At 36.6% G+C, this 26,651-nt stretch overlaps 2 protein-coding genes across 2 annotated transcripts in view; one reads left to right on the forward strand and one right to left on the reverse strand.

Moving 5' to 3' along the window:
* Positions 1-1,875: 1,875 nt before the first annotated feature.
* On the reverse strand, positions 1,876-19,600 carry LOC112281496 (nuclear pore complex protein NUP205). Its single transcript, XM_024518087.3, has 45 exons — positions 19,098-19,600; positions 17,662-17,757; positions 17,325-17,399; positions 16,906-17,010; positions 16,638-16,748; positions 15,750-15,909; positions 15,515-15,600; positions 15,301-15,423; positions 14,839-15,063; positions 14,488-14,577; positions 14,005-14,163; positions 13,573-13,689; positions 13,181-13,387; positions 12,960-13,061; positions 12,658-12,804; positions 12,344-12,474; positions 12,102-12,221; positions 11,592-11,736; positions 11,123-11,320; positions 10,744-10,862; positions 10,426-10,576; positions 10,105-10,217; positions 9,904-9,985; positions 9,474-9,560; positions 8,898-8,975; positions 8,597-8,797; positions 8,415-8,507; positions 8,100-8,213; positions 7,712-7,882; positions 7,309-7,364; positions 7,058-7,130; positions 6,676-6,869; positions 6,399-6,522; positions 6,066-6,143; positions 5,690-5,854; positions 5,380-5,553; positions 5,096-5,236; positions 4,617-4,760; positions 3,948-4,106; positions 3,639-3,749; positions 3,279-3,419; positions 2,938-3,038; positions 2,684-2,800; positions 2,317-2,449; positions 1,876-2,174 (listed from the first exon to the last, which is right to left on the reverse strand). The coding sequence occupies exons 1-45, from the start codon at positions 19,233-19,235 to the stop codon at positions 2,085-2,087; spliced, it is 5,745 nt and encodes a 1,914-aa protein (XP_024373855.1). The 5' UTR covers positions 19,236-19,600; the 3' UTR covers positions 1,876-2,084.
* Positions 19,450-26,651, forward strand: part of LOC112281280 (DExH-box ATP-dependent RNA helicase DExH15 chloroplastic) — a 28,324-nt gene continuing 21,122 nt past the window's right edge. Inside the window, exon 1 of the mRNA XM_024517611.3 lies at positions 19,450-19,538. Within this exon, the coding sequence (XP_024373379.3) occupies positions 19,450-19,538 (89 nt within the window). The remainder of the gene's footprint in view (positions 19,539-26,651) is intronic.

Consider the following 26,651-nt stretch of genomic DNA (forward strand, 5'->3'; position numbering starts at 1 on the left):
TATTGAATGTTAGGAAATTTTTTATTTATTACAACTTCATAGAATAAGAGGCTATTATCAAAAGCACGCTTGTCTAATTGTGCAATCTTTAAAGGACTATGTAGTGGTAAAGACATGAGTCTAGTTTGTAAGATTCTATTTTCCATTTGTAATCATAGCCACATCTTAACAATCAAATATTTTTTATTATATTAGATTCTCTAGTATCTAATTAATTATTAAATTGCTATTTAGTAAATTCTAGTTGAACTAGATGTATGTTAAAGACATAATAAATATACAATGCTTAGTTATTTATAATAATTTATTTAGAATGCTCTAATGGAATATTTGAGTCATAAAAGTAATCTTATTTGTCACACAATAATAAGTCTTTAAGATTGCATTTATTGTCTTAGACAAAATTATAAAACTCTTTTTTTGTAAGTTTTATATTAATAATCAAATCATTGAGTATTTTGAATATCAAGGTGACAAAATTGTTAAATAAATCTTATGTCAAGCAAGAATGTATTGTTGATATAATCATTTTAAATATTTTGAAATGACAAGATAGTATATTTAGAGCCACTATAGCAAACAATAGTTTTGGTAGATTTTCACAAAATTTTAATTAAAGAAAAAATACTATATATATCCTCTAGATTTGGTGGGTATTTTGATGGTTCTAGCTAAACAGACAAAAAATATCCTATAGCAAATACTTGATAGTTTTGGTGGATATTTATGCAATTCCAACTAAAGAGACAATATGACAAATGTTTATTAAAACCATCCTTAGAAACTTAAACTTCTTATTTAATTTCTAATCACCAAACTTGGCCACAACATAACTAACATGTAAAGGAATATCCTACAAGGGAATTGCAATCTACACAACTAAAACACAAAATAAACTAAAAAATCCCTCCAATTGCTTGAACCACATCAATTTAGACCAAAGAATTATGTAGTTTGCATTAGATTGAGTAAGTAAATTAAGACTAAGCAAGTAAAAATAATAATAATAATAATAATAATAATAATAAATGGTATTTAGATGATATATTTCCTTAGGTGGCACCTTATAATGTAATAGCACAAGCTAAAGTAAATTGACAATGAGCAACCTAAGTTACATAGGTTATTGGAGCAAAAGCCACTTAGATGGCTATACAACCATCTATTTGTTGCCTAGTCCAATTTAGAATAGTTCTACAAAACCAATAGAGATAAATAGAGACCGAGTTAACCAAAAAAAACTTAAACATGTGTATTTATCCAAAAACCTTTTTGCTTCTTCTGTACTTTTTAAATCTCCTATTAATTTATTAAAATGAAACCCTTCAATTTTATCATGTGATAAATTTCTATCAACATGAATTATTTTGATATGAAATAATCTTTAATCACATTTCATTATAAATCAATCTATTTAGCAATATGTGAGTAACCAAGTACATTATTTTATCACATGGTGTAAACCTAGACAAATTAATTTTAAATATTAAATTTAATGCTTGAGATTAAATTAAAATGTGACTTAGAACAACAGAATGACATGCAACCATGTAGTGTCACATTATGGTCATGCAGGAGGATTGATTGTTTGTTTGTATTTTTTTTCAATTTTATTTGAAGGTAATAGAGAAATTAGCTCCTAATACCTCTCATGATTTATGGACGTGGGGTCGGAAACTGAAACATGAACCACTGTGATGTATGCTAATTAACTTTCATTATTTCTAATTCTTAAGCTTCTGTGAATGCATCAGTGCAGCACGCACACACGCACATCTCCCACTTATCTCTGCATAATCCAGCTGTTGTTGCAATGCTATCCGTGGGATTTATCCAATTCAATGTCAACTTACTGCTGTGTGCAAAATATACACGTAAGGACAACCACCAGCAATCTTATCATTAAACAGAGGAATGTTGCGTTGCCCTCCAGGTCCAGAGGTATAAAACGAGGAATTGGCATCATGGACATGGGCATCTAGAAGGAAATGGTTGTCTGTCTAATTTTAGATCCTCAGGACATGATCAATTTGCTTAACGTCATGCAGACGGTCATGATCTGGGAAAACCCTAGGTTCGGCAATTCAGTAGGTTTCTGATGATAACATCATAATTCTCGACTTCAGCGAGTGCACAAGGCGCTGCAAATGCTTCATGCTCCGACCCACTCTATCCTGCAAGATCAAGCTCGATGATACACCATATTAGGATGAAATTAATCGATAAAGTATCTGTGCACTACATTCGTGATAAGGAACATAATGGATTTGACGAAAATGACTTGCAGCACTTGCATCATATAGATACGAATATTACCTCATTCAAACATTCAAGTCTATCAAACACTGGAAGCAGCTTTCCAGCCAGTAACTGTACATCTTCTTTTCGGCCCCAATTCGTCTCAAGATTTAGCTCAAATCTACCCTGCCTATTTTGAGGCTTTGTCAACCTGCCAGTAACGAGTGATCAAGACCATTAGACCCCACTCGGCATGATAAGCAATATCTAAAATTACAAGCTAAATGGAAGAGTTCTAGTTGAATAACATCCAATTTTACAAAGAAACGCTTCATGGAAACAGAGATAAATACAGTGCGTTACGGAGTCAATTTCTCGCCCCGGAAAGAGAACTGGTCAAAGATTCATTGGATCATAATCAGCTGCATCAAGTTTGCGAACTTACTTCTCCAAATGGACATATAGAATCTCCAGGGCATGCTCCACTAGAAAAATAAGAGAAGAAACTTGACATTCACGGCTACCAGCTGCACTGCACATCTCCACCATCGCCACATATCTCCTGCAAACAAATTAAGTCAAATGAATGAGTGAACACGGGTGTGATTCTGCTAATAGATTGGTCGTAATGAGAACGTAGAACGTTTTTTTCGCTGTTCCATAATACATTCTGCATTTCAAATGAAAAATCAACACCACCTCTTGCGGATGCTATCAGCAGGATCTGAACGCTCTTGTCGCCCATAAGCCTTGATTATATCATCCACCTCGTGGCGCGAAAGTTCATTTACGTCTTGAAGCTGGAGAAGTCAGATAGCACCCATCAGCTATCTTAAAACAGCACGATAGAATGCTAGAGAGTACATTTACCTTGTCAAGAACATGAAACCCCGACAACTCTGAACAGAAAAAACGTGAAAATAGGGTGCGATGAAGGGCCTACGTGACGAACAAGTAATAGACCAATAAGTATTGAATCTGATCTCAACTGCACGCAAGGACTTCCTCCTGTAAGAGACATTTCTACTAGGCGAACATACCCTAGCAAGAAGAAGAGCTTTCTCTTCTAAGGCTAGCTCTAAGTCCAGAGATGTTTGTTGCAAAAGGTCAGCGACAAGCTTCAGCGTCGGTTGTCTCTGGCGTCCCAAATTGTACGGCCCCATTGTCGCACCGTCTCCAATCTGCAAAGAGGAACACACGTTCAAAATTGAACCAAACATAACCTTGGAAGCAGAATGGCTTTGGAAAAAGTGTCTCAATGATCCTGACATTTTAAAATCTCTATGCAACTATGCCTCGTGTTCATGTTAAGGTAAATACTCAATTCATAAAAGCACGCAACTTACAACCTCAACTTTTCGACTATAGAGAAGTGCGCATAAAGGTTACAGAAAACGCACATCAGGCTTGTAAATATGCAGACGCAGGTTGTGCTTTGTGACCAAGGCATATAAGTAAGCAATCAAATTGCATCGTACACGAGCCACTTGGAGCTCCATTTTCCTTAAACTCTGCCAGAATAAACCACGTTCTATTCAAAGAGTCCCCAATTATCTGGTAAGTTGAAACCCAAAGTAACACAATATAAAACACCAATAAGAATCAATCAGCAACGTGATTCAAAGAGCACCTACAAACCAATAACAATCAAAAACCAAACGCATACCCCCAAAGACATGCACATGGTGGTCTGTGTCCGTGTAGCTTACCTCTCGAGCTATACCAGATGACTCGTTTATTTTCTCCGCCTCTTGAATATGATGTATGAACCGATTTCGAGACTCTGCATCTAGGCTGAAGTAGACGTACGCAAGGTTGAACATTGCTTGCGTGTACCCAAATTCAGAAGACTCCTCAACCGGCCATACCTGGAAAAAACTTAGGCTTGTTAAGTGCCAAATACTTACTGCACAGTGAGGAGTTGCCAAAAAAAAAAAAAAAAAAATTGAGCTGCACAGACTAGCCAGCGTGCTGGACTTAGCATGATGATGTCAATAATCATTACGACTTTGTGTCTCATTGCGACAGCCCTTGGGATTGTTAATGGGGTAAATGCGCAAGCATGCAATTTTAATACAAAACAAACCAAATGTTGTATTCCTACCACAATCCTCCTGCATAGGGTACCTGGTTATCTAGCTCAAAAGAAACTACACACTCTTACAGGATAACAAGAAGAGGAAGATTAAAACTAAAAAAATTAAAAATTCACAGATAAAAACAATAAGCCATTCAGCCTATCAGTTTTTTCAATCTCTTACGATGTTACAATTTCTATGTAATTTTTTGAAGAATGCTTATTCTTTGACAACTAACTCGTTACCCGTATGCCGAGTACATTCAAGCATTTTTAGAAACCCCGGTAACAATATCATTACCTTACTAAGGATTGCAGTAGCCAACTGGAGTTCATCCAGATCTGCGATGTGCACGTTTGGGTTGTCATCTCTTAGGATTCTATCAAGTAAGCCATGATGGGACTTGATAAAATCCAAAACTTCAAGAGCAACTTCATTTCGATCCTGCATAACATTGCCAAGTTCTAGAATAAATGATAATTCATACTGCATTCAGTGCTGGGTTCAAGCAGATTGAAGTCACCAACTAAACCTTCATAACAAAATTAAACAATATTTAAAGTTGTCGATGATACAGAGGGAGAATTAGAGGCTCCAGAATCAACACAGTATCTCCCAGAAACTAAGCGGAATTCGTGCTCTGTCTCCAGCATGGAAACTAATTTTAGGTTCTAACAATTCTTATCCACTATTCAGATGATTCCCTTTGGAGACAGTCCAACAACATTCAGCAAAAAGGACATGGCAAAGAAGGATATACAAAACTGAATCATACTTACCCCATCAACCACTTCTGTAGAGTCAATTAAAGAAGTAAAGCAAAGGACCAGGCGTAGAACAGGCGATACGAGTTGATGCTGACGATCATGCTGATTGGGCATTCCTACACCAACCTTTACTTGCTCCCACTTGGCATCATCCTAAAAAAAAATAAACAAAAAATCACAACGACAAAGATTTCTTGATTAAATGATGTTACAAAAAGATACTAACTGTATCAACTGATAACTTTAAGAAGAAAATCTCAAATGAATTAAAAAACTGAAGGAAAAGATCGTCTTACAGTCAAATGAGCATCAATAGCTCGGCAAGAGGACAAATGACGAAGGGCTCCCATTGCATACAATGTCTGTGCCCCACGTTTTCTATTGTGGAATCCCACTCGAAGGAGTAGAGCCAGCTCTGATTCCAACGTATATAATCGACGCAAGGATTCGGCTGAGGGAAGTAATATGGCCTGCAAATCAACCCTCATCACGCTATTCGTACTTGTTTTATGACGAACATCTATACATGCATCAACACTATCATCAAACAAAAACTTCCGAAGCTTGTAATAAATTCAGAGATCGCCAAGAAAAGCCATGTCTTACTTGATAAGAGTTGCTGCTGATCTCAGCTAAGCATGAATGAAGGAGTCCGCGACTTTGTAACTGGCTGAGAAACACCTGGTGATGGTCAACTGCAAGTAATGCGTCCAGCACATAGTAGGCCATAGCCTTACCTGTCTCACTACCATTTGTAGCATCCCTAGCCACCTGTGAGACATGAGAGAGAAGAGACATAAGACAAAGAAAGAATAATAAAATAAATACAAATGAATAGTCCAATTCGTCCATAAACCAAAAAAAAGGAACAAAAATAAAAATAAAATTTGCATCTAATGTATACTCCTTACTAAAAATTAGTCAATCGTGAAACATCTTAGAAGTACCAAAAAAGCACATCAAAAGAGACAAAGCACTGTACCACATCCACAAGAGGGGCTGCATTTCGCTTTAGGAGAGAGAAGTTCACTTGCGCAAGTTCGGCTTGGTCTCGGTCCAGCTACAAAACAAGCCCAAAGAGATGTCAAGTAACTAAGTTATACATGCTCTCTCTCGCAGAGCAAATTGTTCAAAGAATTACCAGTAAATATGCCAACACTCTCCAAGAAATGGGCCACAAGAAGGGAAGCAACCTGAAGTTATACAAGCAATCATCTTTCTGCAGGTAAGAGATAAAACTGAATCAACAAGCACACCAGCTCTACTTCCAAAATGACCACTGCAAAAAAGAAGTAATATAACTTTAAATTTATACCTTTTCAACTTCCATATCCTCGTCACCGGCGCCAACAAGCAAAGTTCGCATAACAGAAAGGGGCAAATCTCGGTTCACCATTCCTTGGCAGTAATGAAAATAGCTCAAAAGTATCGCATATTGTCTGCATTCGCATCGCAAAAATTCACCATGAACTTCATAATAGATCACGGAAACAGGCCTTCAATTCACGAATCAAGGACCTTTACCTCCGGAGATTCTAACTACCTTTCAACCATCAAACATGTTCGAGAAAGACATAGAATGGTATCTATACCTGCGCCGCAAGCTCTCTGAGGATTCGTGTCTCAGAATAGAGGCAATAAGCTTAGACAGGATGGTGTGGCATGCGCTGTTCGATAACCGCACACTAGACAACACATCCACATATGTGACATCATCTGTACTATCGCCTTCACCAGGTGATATAATGCTTTGTTCTTGAAGCTTTGCCATAGTTGTCAGAGCCACCTGCAAGTACAAATGATTGGAAGCAGATTCAGTTTCAACGCTCGATGCACCTTTACATTCCAAGCGTGTACACATACAAATGTGTGTCCTGTCCGCACCAGTACAACATCCACGACCATAAAAATTGAAGAGTCTTGCGCAAAATAGAGTCAACAATAACGTCTCGTAATCCAAAACTCTCTACTTACTTGACTTAGCAAGAAGGCCATGCGTAAAGAGCAATCTTGTGATGTAGTTGCACTTATTGAGGCATCCAAAATCCTGTCGCCATAGATATCAAAACAAAGCTATCATATTGTGAAAATGCATATAAAACAATGTGAGTCCGGATGAGACAATAGACATCAAAATGAGGCAAGCGGAAATAAGGCATGTTGTAGATTGTTTACGAAGTACGGCAATCACTAAGCTTTCAAACGTGAGAAAATTAATTACTTACTCAAAAAGTACATGCGTCCGACTGCCCAAAAAGTGAAACCTTCTCGATATTGTTATCTGCGCAAATATCCACCAAGTTGTGACCAGATCAATGATTCAAGATTCAACTACACAATTGTAAGACTACTGATGATCCTTGACCTCCAGAACAACCCAAGCACCAACAGAGATGTCTTACAACAAAAACATAGGGAGTGGTATGATAGTCCACGTTATTCATGCATGAAAACAGGATAATATATACAAGAGACTATGATAGCGACTAAAAGGGGAATGAAATTAAGACTCCCTCAAAATTAACGAGTTGTGTGCATCAAATACTCACAGGATAGAATTACACAGAAAAACTTGAGAGAATGAATGTTGCCCAGCAATTACTCTAAGGTTAAAGAATTGTAACAAACCTCTACAAGCTGCGACCATCCTACGAGCATATGTAGTTGAGCAGCTTGCTCCTCTAAATTTTTGTTCCGCTTCCAAGCCCAACGCAATAGTTGTTGCACTGCCTCCCGAAGTTCAGACTGCTTCTGACCATTCACCAGAAAGTTGTACTGACCCTCCAACCTCTTGTATTCCTGCAAAACTTTACCGTCTCTTATTGGATAAAAAATGTAAATGCACTAAAAGATCTATCAAAAGGACAAAACCCGTACTCTTGCCCATCCAGGAACTACCAATCAATTTACGTAGAACCTCTATCAAACGGCAGGTGGTTATCCACTACGAACCAGACATATCCATACATGATAACATGCTCCATAGCGAAATAACAATTAAATTTGACTAAAATACCTGCCAAAGTAGATCTCTAAATGCTGAGAGGTCAATAAGACGATCCCCACGTTCTGAGATGTGGTATACACCCCCTTGGTCAACTGTAGCAGGACTGCCAAGGATATCATCAACCTGTAGATTGCAACTGTCAGAATTCTATCTGATCATAACGTGGTCAAAAGGTATTACGAAACATCTTATTCTAAACTAAACTTGTCATAACTCTTAGTGTTATTTTGAACTGTAACGAATTGTAATCAGAACTAAGGCTCATCGATCATTCTCCAACAACGAGACCGACACACTAAAATGAACTTGGGAAAAGATAAAAACCTTAAGCTCCTCTTTCAGACCATGCAATTCTGGCGGAAAGTCGCTGGGAGATTCGGGGAGTTGAAATTGGAGGATTTCGAGAAGCTCTAACACCTTCACAAAAACCCATCACACTCACATCAGTACATTTGAAACAAGAAATGAACTATCTACATCTAGCCAAAGGCAACACATAGACTTACTTTGGTTTTGTGGATGCTGTTGTCAGTGGTAGTCAAGGTCAATCTAGCTGGCATAAGGTTAGATGGAATCCCCGTCTCCCAAGATTGAGGTTCTCTCAAAAATAAGCGAGAAAGGAGCCGACGACAGCTGTCTCGATGGACAACGACATCCATATCGCCCAAGTGAAGTTCCAAAGCGACCAACTTCAGCAGCCAGGCTCTCTGCGATTGATGAATTTGTCGATCAATAATGGCTCAGTCAACAAGTTTCTGTTTCATACAAGTAACTGAAGCAAAATAGGCAAAGTCTGAAAAGGGACACCTGTTGTAGGCTGCTCACACGCAGCTGTTGATTTGTGCTGCGCTTGGGAAGAGGTTCACACACGAAAGTATTCAAATGCTGCCAAATTAAGTTTCAAAGATATTAGAAGATGAACATGAAAACATCATTTGAAGATGATACACTGTGGACGCTACGGGCTCAAGTGTCATATCCGCAAGCTATCACACACGCAATGTGCATTACCCGTAGAGAGCACACTGGATAATGAAACTACTGAAAACTTAGAAATAGACTATAGTTGTTGAATAACCACCATCTGTTATCCCTTAAAAGTTCGAAAAGTTAAAGAAGAAAGATACTGCAAAACGAATCCCAGCTTTTTCTATTATCTTTTTGTGCGACAAGATCAGTAAAAAACAAAGAAAACCAGAGACAGTACTCTTCAAACCACTTCTTACAACATTAGTTACAAATATGTAGCTTGAAAACTGAACATTATGAGCAATTAAAATATCTTCAAGGTAATTTGGACACAAAAATTAAGTAAATCAAATTACGGAAATATGAATTCGTAAAAAAGAAGAAATTTCGTAAAAATTTCGTAAAGAAACAAACCTTGGAGAAAAACTCATATTTTTCACTTCTGAGAAGTTCCACCACAGGACCACAAGTGATTGGATCCACACAAAGTTCATACATCAACTGCAGTTCAAATTGCACGACATCAATCAGATACATGTGACATAAATAGCTACACCAATCAAACATTTCTAGCATGTACATCCTCATCACCTAGCTTCCTTTTAAAGTATCACTATAATTCCAAAAGATATCAGCATATCATATATTGTTTTAATCAAGAGCACCGATTATTCTGTACCATGATATGGAATTATGCGAAAAAGAAAAAAAAAAAAAAAAAAAAAAAAAAAAACTGACAACTCATTGACACAACCCCAAAGAAGACCAGGGAGAGAAACAACTCACAAATCATCATCATAAAATGAAGTGAATGTAGTTAGATAACTCAATACTGCCAACGCACCTGGAAACCAAGTTCATGCAGTCCAGCATTCACTTCTGGCCTTGCAAGCGTGTCCAAGACGTCCAGTATCACTCGTAGACAGCTGCAACACAAAATGCCGAATCAATTGCAAAAATCGGGCAGATTTTCGTTGATGTCTTATATGAAGCTACTCATAAATGAAAAGAGATTGTTTATATCTGTAAAAGGTCAGAACCCTGCCTGAAGTGACGTTTCGGCTGAAGCATTGTCCTCTCTACAAGTTGATTGACGTCAAATTTTAGAAGAAGATGCGTTACATTTGGAGCAGGCTGATCCAAATTAGCCAGGAGAAGCTGTACAAGATATGGTTACGCCATTTGACAATCACATTAGCGACACGCCATTTCCAGGTGTCCACATCATCTAAAACAAAACAAAACAAAACAAAACTGCCTGAAGAGCAGATTGACGACTTTGAAGAACTTAGTGAAATAACAAACTACTTCTTGGATGTGAACATTGAAGCTTAAACCGTCAAGGTGGATACAGATTCAGACATACACGTAAAATCAGTGAGCCAATATCCTCATCGGGATTTTCAGGAGCTTGGGGTTCCTCTGCACGGGTCTCGAGGCAAGCAGCATAGTCCTCAATAAGGCTTGATGCAGCTCCAGCTTCTAAAATAATGGAGACCAATTGCGGCATTCGTGCACTGTGAGAACCAACAGAGATTGTTGTTAAAGACTTAGATTGCCGGTAAACCCAATCTACCAACCCATAAACGGCTGGCGTTCAAATATTACTTATGACTACAAAACAACATTACAGAAGCCAGGAAAATCATCTCCTAATGATATACAAACGTGTAGCATATAATACCTGAGCACCTTCATAATTTGGACGGAGCATCGCTGAATCAAAGGTGACATATCATATCTTACATATTCCAATACCGTCACAATTTGTCTGATGTCGTGAGATAGAATATTATCTATTGGCTGTAAAAAAAAGGGAAATAAAAATTTAAAACCCACATAAAAATGAGGAAAAAAACAAATAGACAACCTAAAGTTCAAATGTATTGAAAAAAGCTATGCGGCCAAACTCGGAAAGTTCCCCAGATTGTCCGGTAATCACGCAGTCCACTGGAACCACGAACTTCCAATTAGACAAAGCAACAGGAAACTTGAATGTTTACCCTTGTCTACCAAAGTTGGCACTCAGCGGAAAACAAGAACTGGTAAAGATAGAGAAATGCCTGATATACGGGACGCCAAGCCTCTGAGAATAGAGTGTCTTTGGACAGAGCAAGAAACAAAATTTGAAGGCAAAGGGATATTGCTTCTTCCAAAGCTGGGCCATAAAGTTGGCTTGTGCGTTGCTCCATTACAGAATTGACGCCCACCATCAATATACTCATTATATTACGATAAATCACTTTGCCACTCATCAAATCCTGCACGAAAACAACGAGCCATTTAAAAGCGGAAAAACTCCTTAAAAAGTTAAAAATTAAGAAAAAAATTGTAAGAAAGAAGAAGAAAAAGTAAAAGGACATTAAACATAAAAGTAACAGTGCAAAGAAGAAAACTAGTATCCATCGTATTCAAATGCTGGCAAAGCCCAAACATTTAGATTCAAATACCTAGAGGAAGAAGCAAGAACAACAATCGAGAGTAACACATGATACAGTTCATAATAATTGGCAGATGAATATCAGAAAATACCTTCATCAACTCCGTAACTGGCAATCGAGTAATGGCAGCTGGAAGACCTGGTGCGGCCATCCCTGGAAGAGAATTTTCTGGAGGAAGAAGATGATCGGAGCTATTCCTCACAGCATCTTCAGTAAGTTGATAAGTACTCAACATCCTGCACACAATATCGGGATAAATAATCAAGTACTGACATGAGAATGGTCGACCTCAATAGGTTGCCTTAATGGTCGCATTCAGAAACCAATTCTATACTACGTTGAGTTTGGGAGGTATGCACATTATATTTCTGATTTTGAAATCAAGAGAATGTACTTCCTCTTAATGGCCGAACTTTAAAACTACGTCAAAAAATCAGCTTAACATACACAAGCCGCTATGCCTTAGAGCTAAGAGATTCCTTAACACTACAGATTCATGGTAGAAGATGTCGGCATACAACTGGGCAACCCTCCCACTACGGCTACTTTCAAGACCATCGGATTGCATATCACCACAGTTCAAAGGTAAACAAATCCTTACAATTCAAAATGGCGAAGCGCAGTGGCAACAAGCTCCCATTTCTCCACAGGATTTGCATATGCTCTTTGTGCGTAAGGTGCAAAAACTTGATCGCGTACAAATCGAAAAATGCCAATGTATCTGCAGTCATTGATCACTTGCATGTTACGATCATCTGGGGATTAGGAGAAAAAAAACAACAATAAAGAGAAGAACACCCATAACAAGCAGTTTAAGGAATAAAACAAATCTCTTGCACGTACCTACCACCCTTATCAGGTCCGTCTGACTCATTCTCAATCAGAACATTAAGCAACTTCAGATAAGAGAGTGTAGAAGGATATTCTTCCTGCCTAGCCTCCACTTCATTCAACTCAAAAGTCATGTCATAAACCTGAATGAAAAAATTATACAAGTCGTTAATAAACTGATCGATAACCGCACTGCCAATCATGAAAGAATCCCTACAAGATGTTTTACTCAAAATCTTACGTTGTCAACAACGCTAAGTGATCACAAAAGTTAGAAAATACAAACGAACTCTTTAAACTTCAATACTCAAAAAATTCGGGTGTACCTGAGAGGACACTTGTTGAGCAGAGCCATCACTTAACAGAGGTGTAGCCACCACTGGCAAATCGTATTGTTCTAGGAAGCTCCACACTTTATTTTTCATAACTGGTGATACAGGAACAAAAGTTGCAATTGCATTCCGCAAAGCCCCCTGTAATTTTGGATCAAGCATAATCAGCACAGTGTTAGTCAATCTATGAAATTCCAAAATGAGATCTGAAGGCCAGGGATATTCACAAAGACATACATCCAATTCCCTTCGAAAATAAAATAATTGATTTTCAAGTGCTAAATCTTAAGACAAACCTTCAAGTAAGGGGGAACGTTCTCATATGACAGAAGCTTAAAGAGTGGCTCAATATCCATGAACCACTGCGAACGTTCCATTTCGTTGCCTTTCTCCATAACCTGTAGTGGAAACCACATTCAGAGGCTAATGATAATGTAAAAATCTCACTGATAAAACCAAGGAGTACACACACATCAAATACAGCTCATAAGGATTTCAGAGGAGGAACTTTTCATACCCGTCTTAACACTTTGAGGTAGGCCTCTAATGCACGTGCATCCCCTTCTTGAAAGGGTGGAAGAAAAGCTCCTGCATTTTGAAGGCATTGCCTAAATCGTTGATCGTAAACTATTAAAGAATTAAAAAGTGTTTGCCATCCAAGTGTGCGAATAGCCTTGTTCTGAAGCATTTGATATATTTTTTTTGCTCCTTCTTCACTAGCAGCCTGCAACAGACACAAAAGAAAAGGTGATTGGTGTAGCTCTCAGTAACAAGTGCATTTCAAAAACAACTGCCTATGAAGTAACAGATTCAATCAAGATCAATTAATTCATCTGCATGTCCAGAAACACAAAGAACTGCCTCAAATTGAGTGCTCTAGAACCAATCACTCTCAGATAGCATTCGTACCAATGCTGTGAGCATATTAAGAAAGGCAACTAATGTGTGGTATGTGTTGTGGTCCTCCCCTGCAAATCTAACAAAGTTCCAAAGATCGTCGTTGTCCATGATGAGCTCTGGTTCTCTCTATGTCACGTAAAACCATCAACAACAGATATCAATATTACAGAATATACTAGAACATTGTAATACTAAACTTCTGAGCCTGAACATTTTTCCCATTTAAGTAATTGTTACCTCGATAGTACTTCTTCAGAACATATAACATCCTTAAAAAGAGCATTATGAATAGTTATGCAGGTAAACCAACGATTAATCCAACTTACAACCTCCAAGAATATGGAAAGCGACATCGAAAATGCTAGCTTGGTTAAGTGTTTCGGGAATTTGACATGGCAAAAGCACCAGAATATATATTTTCAATCGCAGTCATACACTCACCTGATAGACTTCCCCGATCATAGTAAGCAGTGAAATGAAGGGCTTAGCTTGAAGAACAATTGCCTGCTGTTGGGCTTTACCATCAACATCTGACATGGTATCTTTCATATCTACATACGTATCTACTGCCACCATAGCTGCATCCTTCATTGCTTTTATCTGCAACATATCGTGAAGGAAAAGTTAAGACCTCACAACGAGCCCACTACGCTAAAATCCTATGATACATAAAATTCAAAATAGCAGATATTTTCGGTACAAGCAACTTCCGACTTCTGGTAAAAAGAAGATGTTAGAGACATTGAAACGCGTAACATTAGGCCTCAGATTACATATGAAGCTCGCACAAATTAGGATGTTGCGGATCGTGGAGAGGTGATGGGAATCAAAAACCTCCCACGACGTTGGTCATGTTCCACTAATTAGTAAGACAGAGATCCTTCTAAAACATCCAGAGAATCAAAAACCATAAGCAGAACTTACTTTTTCACGACCTGCTGGTTGGGCAAGAAAACCTGTCATCAATTTATGCAGATATGCATTGTACATAAACACGAGCTCTTCGTCATCGTTCTGTCAACAAAAAGTAACACATCGTACAATTAATCACCCCTTCACTACTACAGAAAATCAAAGGGGCGTCGAGATTCAGATCAAACAACCAGCACTTCATCAGAACTGATAAGCATATCAATAGAAAATCTCGCAGGTCTCACTTGATATGAAAAGACCACAATATTATACATATGACCTTTTTCTTAAAATATACATAGCAAAATAATAGTTGAATCCTTCATTTCGGTAATGCAAAAGAAAGAAAAGAACATGGCAAACCTGAAAGGTAGCAGTTTGAAGAACGCGAGTAGTGAAGAACTCAAAAACGTCATGCTCACATGCACGGTTTAAGCATAAGGAAGAGTAAGTATCGTCTTCAGAGAAAGATCCAGTGGGGCTATAATCCAAGGCACCCTTTGTGAGCATCAGATAAACAGCCCACACAAAACGAATCACACCAGTGAACCCCTCGGCAGTCACATTTAATTCCCCTGCATCCATTAACTGCATAATTACCAATACCAAGAGTTAAAGTAACTCATACTTAGAGAGATAAGCACATCCATGTCTTACACCAAGGAATCAGATCACTCAGTTCAGTGTATACGTTTACAGAATGGGTCCTATACTGAGTTCTACATGTAACTCAGTCCAGCATGTATACAAACATTTTAAACGTTAATATAGAAATTCCAATTGACTCAGTTCGCAGTGGTGACTATATTGGGATGATGGAATCACCATTTGTTGAAACTCTTTGCGAAACCCAGCATCAAGTGCAAGTACGGAGCCCATCTCTTGAGACCCTCCTAATGCATCCGATATTAATGAATCGAGAAGCGCAAACATGATTGTATATGTGATCTGCAGTTCAGCGCATAAAACCAGTTAGCTTTTCAGGTGTAAAGCACAAATCTCAACAAATCCCTGCAATTATACTTTGTACAACAATCACCTGAAGCTTAACAGCATCCTGTGATATACTTTCGTCACTAGCGGAGTCCTTGAGCAGGTCGTACAGGTCCTTGGCCTCTTGCGCATCTGATCACAATAAGTAATGCATTGTCACAAAAAGTGCACTCGTCAAGAATAACGATGAACGAAACAACCAAATAAGTAGTGAAATATGTAACAAAGACAAAGACAAAACAGAAATCTGTAATAATTATAAGACCAGGTTGAAAACATACTTATGCGAACAATGAGACATGTAAGTACAAGACAATGACAAAGGCTGAGCCGCTCCTTTTGAATGACGTTACGGCGCTGAACCACTGCACCACGCGAATCCATCACGTAGGGCTCCACTCCCGGACCTCCTAATCCAGCTGACTCTTCTCGATTTAGTTCCTGAAGCGTTGTCAATTAGACAGTTAATAAAGCAACACTCAAACCTTCAACAGCGGATAGTTCAGGAGAGTAAATGCCTCACCATATTCCATATTTCAGGTAAACAGCATGCTAATCACCACCTAGACGTCGTTTTGAATTTCTTCTGATTGTGCAACATGAAACGATACTCTCTTGTGTTTCACTACAAGAAAGCTCCGTCGCACTTAACACCAAATTTTTTGAAACCACCACAAGGTAGCACTCACACTTCAAGAAATACCACTATAAACTTGCTAATGAACACACAACAGAGCAGTCCTCAACACAAATTCCCAAAGAACACTTTAAATTGTTGTAAATTAGACTAAAGGCAGCTGTAATGTCTCAACTGTTTACACTTGTCAAGTCAATACATGTCAAATCAAGAATCACTGAGGAATTAAGCAACGGTAGGTTCAGTAGTAAAAGAATATAACCACTCCAGAAGCAATGAATTAATATAAAACACAGAGAAAAGGGGAGTGGGAGAGAGCAACGAATGTCCTACCAAAGTTTTCAGCATTTGGAACGTCAAATGTCAAAAGATTAATCAAGTTTCCAAGTTCAGACCTCTATAAACTTTTTCTCTGATGTGAACATTTAAAAGCCAGCCTTAATCATGCAAGGTGACGCTTTATATGTTATGACGCAGAATCTTGTTAAAAACCAAAAATGATATCCCCTACAGAGATTTAAACAAATTGCACCTTGATTAAGTGGATGAGTCTTGCTCGAAGGCCTCCTTGCAGCAATCTTTCAATGTACGAGCGAATGTCCGCAACAAGATCAGGGTCCAACTCATCATCTAGGACCACAGCCTGAAAATCGTAACACTAGGAATCAGTAATTGAATGTTTAAGGGTCCGTTTACATGTCTAGGAAAAAGACACTAGTAGGATTCACCCCGCAGCGCAATACCAGATAAACTGAAAGTCATAGCACACCTGGATACAATATGAACGTAAGAGGACATACTCGAAGTAAAAGTTGCAAGGAGGTTATTAAAGCTCTTCGCTCTGTAAACCATAGGCCAGCTGATAATCGAAGTATTTCCACAGGTTCCCGACCTAAAGAATTCCACTGCCATATCGCAACCCAGAAACACGTCATGAATACCCATAAAGAAACACTCAGCAAACTGGATGACAGAAATACATATTAAGAAAATTCTGATCTGCAGGAATTGGAAGAAGTGTAGGGGAAATCTTTCTAAAATTAATTGATAATTGCGAAGATATTCGTAGATTTAAAATCCAGCAGAGTACAAAATAAATCATTGTAAAAATATAGAATAAATCCCTATACAACAGACACTAACTTTGAGACTACAAGGATATATAACATGTTGGATGCATATGATAAGAGAAAAAAAACAATTTTGCAATCAGACCCACCTCTTGATGTGCAGACACTAATAAACCCACGCAGTATATTTCATTTAGATTGTAATCCTCACTCAGCTTGAGCGCCTGTTCCACAACCATAGAGTAGTAAGTATTTCCATTCTGTAAAGAGATACATATAAGACTTGAGGTTGAAACACTCCATAATCAAACAAGAGTAGAGACACAATTAACGAAACGAAAAAGATCATGAACGTAGATGCATTGGTAGGGGTACTAAAGCACAATAACAAGAATAAACAATGAAAGGTGGACTTCATGATTGCTCTCGTCAAAGTACATCCCAGTTATGTCAAATGGTAAAAATAAGGCATAAAACCAGTCTTACAATTTGTGCATCCTGGTTATCAAGTATTGTTGGTGCAGAATTCGGTAACCTAACTTCCCTCGATGCAACTTGTGCTCGATCTTCTGCTTTGGGGCCCTGTCAGAAAGAGACTCATTTACTTAAGGCCCACTAAGAATCTCATCGAAAACATAAATAGAGGACAGTCACAAAAAAAGGGAGAAACAGAGCCTTCCTAGTCGCACTCCCTTGACATACTTTCTCTGAAGAAATCTGACAGGACCATTTGCTTCTCAAGGATGGTCACAATGTTCCGAGATTCTGTAAAAAACTAAGGATGATACGCCACCTTCTGCTCTATGAGTACATCAATTAGATTAGTATCCAGCTACTTCTGACTTAATATCTGAAAAAGATTGTTGGGAACAGCAGTTAGGAAACTTTCCAACACTGTATACTTGCGTATTAAGCCGGAAGCAACATATCTTTTGACATTGAGTAGTAATGCTTTTTAATCCAATAACAGCCTACTTGCTACAAGGTCTTCAAGGTCCTCAGAAAGTCAGGAATGCCTTCGTGATATAAGATCCTTTCGATTTTGGAAATGCTAAGGGGAATAGAGCTGCGCATGGGTTCACAAGTCCTTCATACTTCCGATGCGTCCCTCACTTTCTCAATGAAATTCTTGATTGTCAAGTTGGGTCTTTCAAGTCCGGCCTTGCTAAGATTTCGTACCAGGGTTTCGGGTTTAGGGTTTAAGAATGCCAGGCACTGCTCTCCAAACCAAACATTGAAGATTCCAAACTCCCTGATCTACATTTGATCCCAATCTTCTGCGTTACCAGGCTGAGAAAAAATGAACATCTTTACGCGTAGTTCTCATCGAACGAAATTCTACAATAATTTTGGTCTAAGCCAGCAAGTAAATAGTTAAATCTTCGCAGCCTTCTACATGCCAGCAAATTTCTAAGTCCGATGCTTTCGATGCTGCAGCATGGACGAAATACGAGCTGCTTGAAACAACGTACAGAGTCCGTGTCGAAAATCACATGCACGACCAAGCACTTAACCTCTCCACGAGGAAATCGGCAGTTTCATGGATTCGAGAAAGGATGTGAGAGCCTGCTAGACAGTTCCTCTCTAATCGGAATAGAGCCATCCCTGTAAACCTGTCCAGTATTTTCTACTAACTAGAACACGCCACAAGGTTCACAATGCAGTTGCCGAGCTGACCAGAAAGAATCACATTTCCCCATTCCTCCGCTACACAATTGTTTTTAAGAGCTCGCGCGGCGATGCCCGTTGCCATTTTGAGACTGATCGCAATTACAAAACCACGCGAGCTGACACTCCGCCCACCAATGCAACCGGCACTGCTTAATTTTCACGCAATCAACCCCCGCAGTGCGACTACACGCCTTTCAAATGCAAACACGAACAGCCATACCGAAAAACCTCAGGATAAAGGATCCACTTACAGGATACTTGAGAAAATCCTGGAAATCGGGAACGCAGATGTGCAATGCATGTGAGAGATCAGCTCGGTGGTGAGGCGCAGGGTTGGGCGTCAGTAACGCCGCCTCCACTGCGGCCAGCAGGCGTCGGTACGAGACCATGACGACTTAACTCCTGCAACCAACTCAATCCCTCACGCAATGCTTCAACACCGCCACTCCAACACTCACTCACTCACTCACTCACTGCCAATCTTCCTCTTTTTCACTTCGGCAGTTGCACCTACACGCTACGAGCAAGACCGCAGCATGACTGGTGCTGAGAAGCCTCGCTCGATGAAGCTGCTCCGAGCTGGCTTCCGATTAGGGTTTGGAGATGAGAGCCTGTGGTCCTGGTGTCGTCGAAGAGGAGGAGCAAGAGGAGGAGGATCCTCAGGCGTTTGAAAGAGACGAGATTGAAGAAGCGTAGGCGCTGGAGGCCGAGTCGCGGGGGGGCCGACTCTCACTGAGACTCCTCCCCCCTCGCCCTCCCTCGCCTGTCCTGCTGCTGCACATTGCTCGCCAACGCCACCGCGAATGGCTCCGCGCTTTCAATTGAGGACCTGGATTCGTCACACTACTCCCGGGTATTAATACAGGTATAAATATCTATACCATTTCAGGGTCTCAACTTCTGAAGGGCTAAAGCCCGATTAGGTTCAAACAAATAGATAGCAAAATCCTCGACTGTTGGAAGTACTTTCATCGTGATGTTTTGAACGTGAGTTTTTATCGAGAATCGGTTTTTGAATCCTCTGGTGAATACGGTTTCTACGCTTCTTACTAGTGTTTTAGAGAATATGACTAATGATTTATAACAAATTTGTTGTTTCGAATTGGATTTATTTTGTTTGAGAGTAATGGCATTCAAATCAGGGTGACAATGAATTCAACTTGACATTTAATCTTAGGAGTAATAGATTGTAATGATCCAAGATAAAATTATGAATTATTTTATTGTGTGTTTCGTTTCTCACTTTCATGTGTAAAAGAGTATTCCAAAAGATATAACAAAATCAAATATAGAAATGGATAGGTTTTTTCATTAAATTGTTTTCAAGTTTTTTACATAAAAATAGTCATTAATAATTACATCATGTATTAATTAATTTTTTCTTTAAATTAAAGATGTTTTAAAATTTGAAATTCATGATATTTGTTTGATTTAAAATAAAATGTAAAAATCACAACTAACATTGTTGCATAAAGTGATTTTCAATCTGAGAACACATTAAATACTTAATTGTAGAGAGTTTGGGTTTAATTTATTGAATCAGTTCCAATAAGTGATATATTCTTATAATAGAGGCCAAAAAAATATAAGAGTATTAAAAGATATTATCCACCTTTAAACAAAAATACTTATTTTTTAATACTGATCTTTTCCTAAAAGAGAGTGAATTACCCCTCTTTGTGGAAATTTTCATTTGATATTAGAGATTGCGGATTACTTTCCTCTAATTTAACTTTTTGGATTTGTTTGAATTGTCTATGGAAGGAAAGATTATGGATGCTACTCTTAGCAGAAGTGAAAATAAATTTGCAACTATTATAGATCTTCATGAGCTTGTCAATACTTTAAGAGTGAAAATTTCACATATTTCCAATGTGAATCATGGAGATATTATGCCTATGCCTATGGAAATAGTTTAAAATCTATGGTAAAAAGTTGTGCAATTGAAAGAAGTAAGTAGATCGACTTCATAACCAAATTTGAGGAATTTTGCTTCTACAAGTATGATGGGGACAATGATTAGTATTTTTAACAAGTTTAATGAAACAAGATAAAAATTTTGAAGAATTCTGCAATAATTCAAGCTCTATCTAAAGTTGCATGTTTTTCAATATTCCAATGGATTACTTAAGTTAGATTCATAGGCGTGCTTCTATCAAGAAGTGCTTTCTTTTAGTTTGCACCTTTAATGAAAAAAGATTCATAACTTCTTTATGATTTGAGTTTATTTTTAGAACTATTTATGGCTACATTTAAAAAAAGTAATCAAAAAAGATTAATAAAGATTAAGTTCTTATCTCTATGGCAAGGATCATGGCCAGCCACCATATATGTTGATGAATTTCAAAATCTTATTTGCTACATGGACTAAAATGACAAGCCTTTATCAATCAATTTCAATATGGATTGAAAGATAATGTCAAAGATTTCTTATTAAAAATGCCAAAGGTAAAATCTTTAGAACAATTTATTACTTAAGCCATTGCATACAACAATTGATTATTTGAAAGATATCAAGAAGAAAGATTTGACTAGAGAGGAACAAATCAAATAATGATGGCAACTCTCAACTTCTTAGAAATTTATTCATTAAGGCTAGAACTAATATAAATTAATACAATACATTTTAAATCCCTCACAAAATAAGAAAAGACTTGACAATGTTAAGAAGGCTTATGCTTATATTATAGAAAAATTAAACACACTATTCAACATTATCCAAAGAAACAATAAAATCACAAAATAAGAAGCATGGTTTGAAAGAAGTTAAGGTGTTAAAAAACGAGTTTTTTAAGCTATAATAGGGATTGTGGAGCTAGAATCTTGCATAATTTCAAGTAAAGGTCCTATTCTCTCCTCAAATCCCTCACCTTATTTTATAATAGAAATTTATTTAAGACCAAAAAATCACAAAGAGTTAACTTAGTTAGATTCAGGAGCCTTAGCCTATTTTATAAATAAAGATTTTTTCAAAAAATAAGAAATATCATTAATCAAAAAAACTAAACTTGTGCATGTAGACATCATAGACAGTCATTTGCTATCTTTTAGAGATGTTACGCAAGAGACTGTTCTTTCAAATATATCAATAAAAGATCATAATATCATAGTAATATTTAATATAATAAGATCTCCATCAAATCTAATTATTTTAGGATTATCTAGATTAGAAATGTATAATCTTCAAATATATTAGATTTCTTGTAACCTTAATTTTTTTGATAGTTTAATCCAAAATCTTGTTAGTCAAATAAAGATACATAAGTTTAATACATCCAAATCTTTATTAGTAGATGCAAGAGCTTTTGTAAATGCCACAAAAGAAGGATTATCTTTTGCTTTATATGCCACACCCATTTTTGATGGCAAAAAGACATCAAGTGGTATTCTTAGTCAATATCAAGATTTTTAGGACATTTTTAAAAAAAAGAATGCAGATATTCTTCTAGAGTATTATTCTTATGATTGTTCAATCAATCTTCATAAAAGAGCTCCATCCACCATTTGGACCAATCTATAATCTATCACAAAACAAGTTGCTTATACTTCGAGAATACATTGATGAAAACTTGGCTAAGAATTTCATAGGTCATTCTATATCTTCAATCAAAGCTCCCTTCTAATTTGTGAAGAAAAAATTAGATCTTCATAGATGTGTGTAGACTATTGAAGATTCAATAAGATCACCATTAAAAATAAGTATCCTCTATCTTTGATTTCAAGAATTCTTGATTAATTGAATTAAGCAAAGATCTAAACAAAAATAGATCTATGAGGAGCATATAATCTGATACACATTAAAGAATGAGATGAATAAAAAATTGTGTTTTGAATTAGATATGGACTTTTGAATATAATGTCATGCCTTTTGGACTCATGAATGTACAAGCTACTCTTCAACATGTAATAAATGATGTCTTTTGTAAGTTTCTTAATGATTTTGTTATTAGTTATTTAGATGACATGTTAATCTACTCTAAAAATACAAAAGAGCATAAAGTTCATGAAGTTCATGAAGTTTTTGTAGTTTGTTACAAAAACTTTGAGATACAGAAATATATGCCAAGTTAAAAAAGTGTGTATTCCACATTATTCGAGTTGACTTCTTAAGATACATCATTTCCAATGAAGGACTAATGATGGATCCAAAGAAAGTCCATACTATCATGGATTGGAATATTCTAAGATTAGTAAGAAATATGCAATATTTTTTAAACTTTACCAATTACTATGGGATCTTCATCAAGAATTTTTTTCAAGTTGTAGTTCTACTTACATATTTGACTTATAAAGACAAACTTGAGTGGAATAAAGAATCTAAAGTATTATTTGATGCTTTAAAAAAAGAAATTACTTTTGTGCTAATCTTATATTGTGTTGACTTCTTTAAGGCATTTTCTATAGAAATACATGAAACAAACTTTGCCTTAGGTGTAGTATTATTACAAATGGGAGTAGAAAACAAACTCCATCCAATAGCTTTTTATTCCAAAAAAATTTCAGCAATTAAGATTAATTATGAGATCCACGATAAAAAAAACTCTTTGGAATCATGGATTTATTTCAAGAATGACATCAATATTTAAAAGGCGTGTCAAATCTAATCACCATGTATATAGATTACAGGTGTTACATGGTACAAAAAAGATAATTATATAAATAGTTAAAACCATAGAAGTTTCTAGAATTGGAGTTAGATTAGTGGACCAAGTAAGATCAATCATAGAATATTTTAAAAGAATTTAAGACAATTATTTAGATAGGGCCTACCATAGAATCTTCTCAAAAAGACTTAAGGTAGTGATCTAGGTGGAATGTATTACCTAAAAACATTCTAGAAAGTCTAAGTGGTAGGATAAGATATAAGTAGGATTGGCCAAGGCCTTTAGGAGCATCTAGTCATATATGGCTTTAGACTCTTTCTCTTAGTAAAGTTTACTTTTGCATCCTTTTGTTTATTTCAATTTTGTTTTGTTTCCATCTGCTCAGTTGTCTTTCATATTATATTTTGTGTAGTTCTATTTAGTTGAATTTTGGTTTGTTTTGTCCTATTTTATAATTAGATTTTATATTGTTGTGGAATAGAAGGATCTTGAATTTTTGAGATAGTCTAGTCCTCTTTCATTGGTAACAAAGCAAGTATTAGACTATTTACTTTTGGTAACATGTCAATAGTTATCATGTACTCCAAGATCAGTTGTTGTGGTTATATTAAGTATTGTGTCGAGGCTACTACAAGTTATTCTTAGAAAATCAATCAAGAGGTGAAAAGATATTATAATAGTAAAATCCAACGGAGAAATTATAATATGGAAGATATGACAGAGCAACCCCAAATGGAGGCTCAAATACAACACCTCTTAGGCCAGATAGCTACTTTACAAGGACAAATAGAAGCCTCGAGGATAAAAGAGTCGACATCTGTTTGGTTGAAATTGAGTAAGCTTAGTACATACTCTCGAACTTCAAGACAAGAAGATGTATGTGAATGATTCTTCAACATGTGACAATACCTCCAACTATCCATGACAAATACCACTGAAGAAATTATATATACAACTAGCTATTTGAGGGATGCGACAATCATTTAGTGACAACATCAAGTTCAAAGCTATAGAACTTAAGATAGATTTTGTAATTGGGAGAAGTTTGAGACTTAGTTTAGGAATCAATTTTGATTCATTAATGTAAAAAAGATAGTACGTGATCATTTGGCAAAACTTACACAAGCTAAGTCAATATAAGATTATGTTTTTCGATTCAAGTCCTATATCTCCAAATTGACAATGTTTTAGAAGCGAAGATGATAGATCAATTCTTATAAGGTTTGAAACCTAGAATCTAGTAAGAGGTGGAACTAAGGGATCCATAAACATTCAAAGATGTCATTCAGATTGTAGAGAGGATCAATGTTATAGATTTCAAAAATTGTAGAGTACGACCTATACCATGAAGTCCAATATTATAGCACAATAATCAATACCAATAGAAATTAATGCCTTACAAGGATCATTGACAATACAAAGATGACAAATATTGGTGCAAAAATGATTGTATTTCTATTGTTGAAAGCTAGGCCATGAGATTGAAGGTAGTCTAAAATATTAAAGTATAAATACTAGTCAGATAAGATGGATTCATACTCTCCAAATTCATAAAGCCAATAATGAGTCAGAACAAGAAAACGGGGCTCTTCAATAAAGGCATTAAGGGCTAATACTGGAGGTAGCTACTGTCTCTCAAAGACAAATGGCATAGCTTTGGACAACTATAAAAAGAGTCGACTGATGCATCTAACGGAACTACCAAGAAGACAACCATGTCAAGTGCTTGTAGATTGTGGTTCTACAAAAAATTACATCTCAACTAAAATCCTCGATCAATTTAGAATTAAAATCAAGGAAATCAAAGAAAGTAGTATATACCTTACAGATGATCAAGTGAATGTGTTGAGTGAGATGTATGAAGAAGAAACCTTGAGATTAACAAACACTTACGTCTTAAGAGAGAGATTGAAGGTGACAAAGCTAAGGTATGATGTTATCTTTGGTATGCCATGGTTAAAGATGGAAAATAAGAAAGTTGATTGGATAGTAAGAACTATCTCTTTTAAGGATGGAGGATGCAAGATAACTCTTCGCACATCCACATCAAGTGAAGAAGAAAGACAATGTACAACTAAAGATTTACTTATATGTATGACCTTTATGAAGAAGCAATTATAGCATGAACAATTAGTATATATGGTGGTTTCAAATCTTATGTCACTAGTGGAAAAGATAGCCAAAAAGATAGAATGGACAAAACAACTTATACAGGAATATCATGAGGTCTTTCCAACAAACCTACCCAGTGGCATACTTCTTAATCAAGGTACCATCTTTCAAATAGAACCATTACCTAGAGCCAAACTAGTAAGTTGAGCAATTTATTGCTTAGAACTAAAAGTATTTGAAGAGCAATGGAAGACATTAGACAAACTCTTTGAGAAAGGTTTCTTTTGAAAAAACACATCACTATGGAGAGCACCTGTACTTTTTGTATCTAAAAAAGATGGTCGACTTTGCCTTTGCATCGACTATTGACATCTCAATAAGTAGACTATTAAAAAGGCATATCCACTTTCTATTACAAACATATATATTTATGTCAATAGTTACTTATATGATTAGATAGAAGTAGATAAATATAGATTAATTTCATAAAGTCTTCTAGAAAAGCTTCCAAGCTGCTTTATAGACCCAATTTTGACTTTAGATGTATTTGTATGTTGGAAACTTGGCCAACAAGTTAACAACATGTTGGTAGCTTGTAGAATAAGTTAACTCCATGTTGGTAGCTTGTGGAACAAATTAACTCCATATAATAGCTTATGAAACAAGCTAACTTTGTGGCGAATACATAGATACCTTGCTTTGAAAGTTAAAACATATGGCTAACAAATTCAATACATGTTGGAAGTCTTATAGAATATCACCATGTAGCTTCTAATTAGATATTATATTTGGAGGCAAGAATGAAGCCTTTTTCATCTTTATCAATACTTTTTTAGTCTTTAGTCTTTTTCAAGACTTTTTAGTCTTCTTATTTTTGATAATAGTCATTCTAGTTTAATATTACATCAACTTTTGAGTGACTTTCTAGTTTTCTTCAGTGACTCAAGAATATATTGAAGATTTTCTTTCTTTGAGATTCATGTCCTTAATACTTCCACATGTAGATGATCTTCTTGACCAACTTTGAAGTGTGACTATCTTTAGTAAATTAGATCTTTGGAGCGACTATTGGCAAACACCGATTGCAAG

Source organism: Physcomitrium patens, chromosome 4, assembly GCF_059467195.1.
Source record: "Physcomitrium patens ecotype Gransden chromosome 4, ASM5946719v1, whole genome shotgun sequence".
Lineage (NCBI taxonomy): Eukaryota > Viridiplantae > Streptophyta > Bryopsida > Funariales > Funariaceae > Physcomitrium > Physcomitrium patens.

Bases quoted from the DNA above. Each gene is read 5' to 3' on its own strand.
- LOC112281496 (XM_024518087.3), bottom strand. From the start codon at position 19,235: ATGGTCTCGTACCGACGCCTGCTGGCCGCAGTGGAGGCGGCGTTACTG. The intron at 8,214-8,414 runs GTTTTTATCTTT...TGCAATCTACAG, and splicing joins GTCTGAAAGAGGAGCTTAAG to GTTGATGATATCCTTGGCAG. The intron at 6,144-6,398 runs GTATAAATTTAA...CTTGTTTTGTAG, and splicing joins AGGATATGGAAGTTGAAAAG to CTGGACCGAGACCAAGCCGA.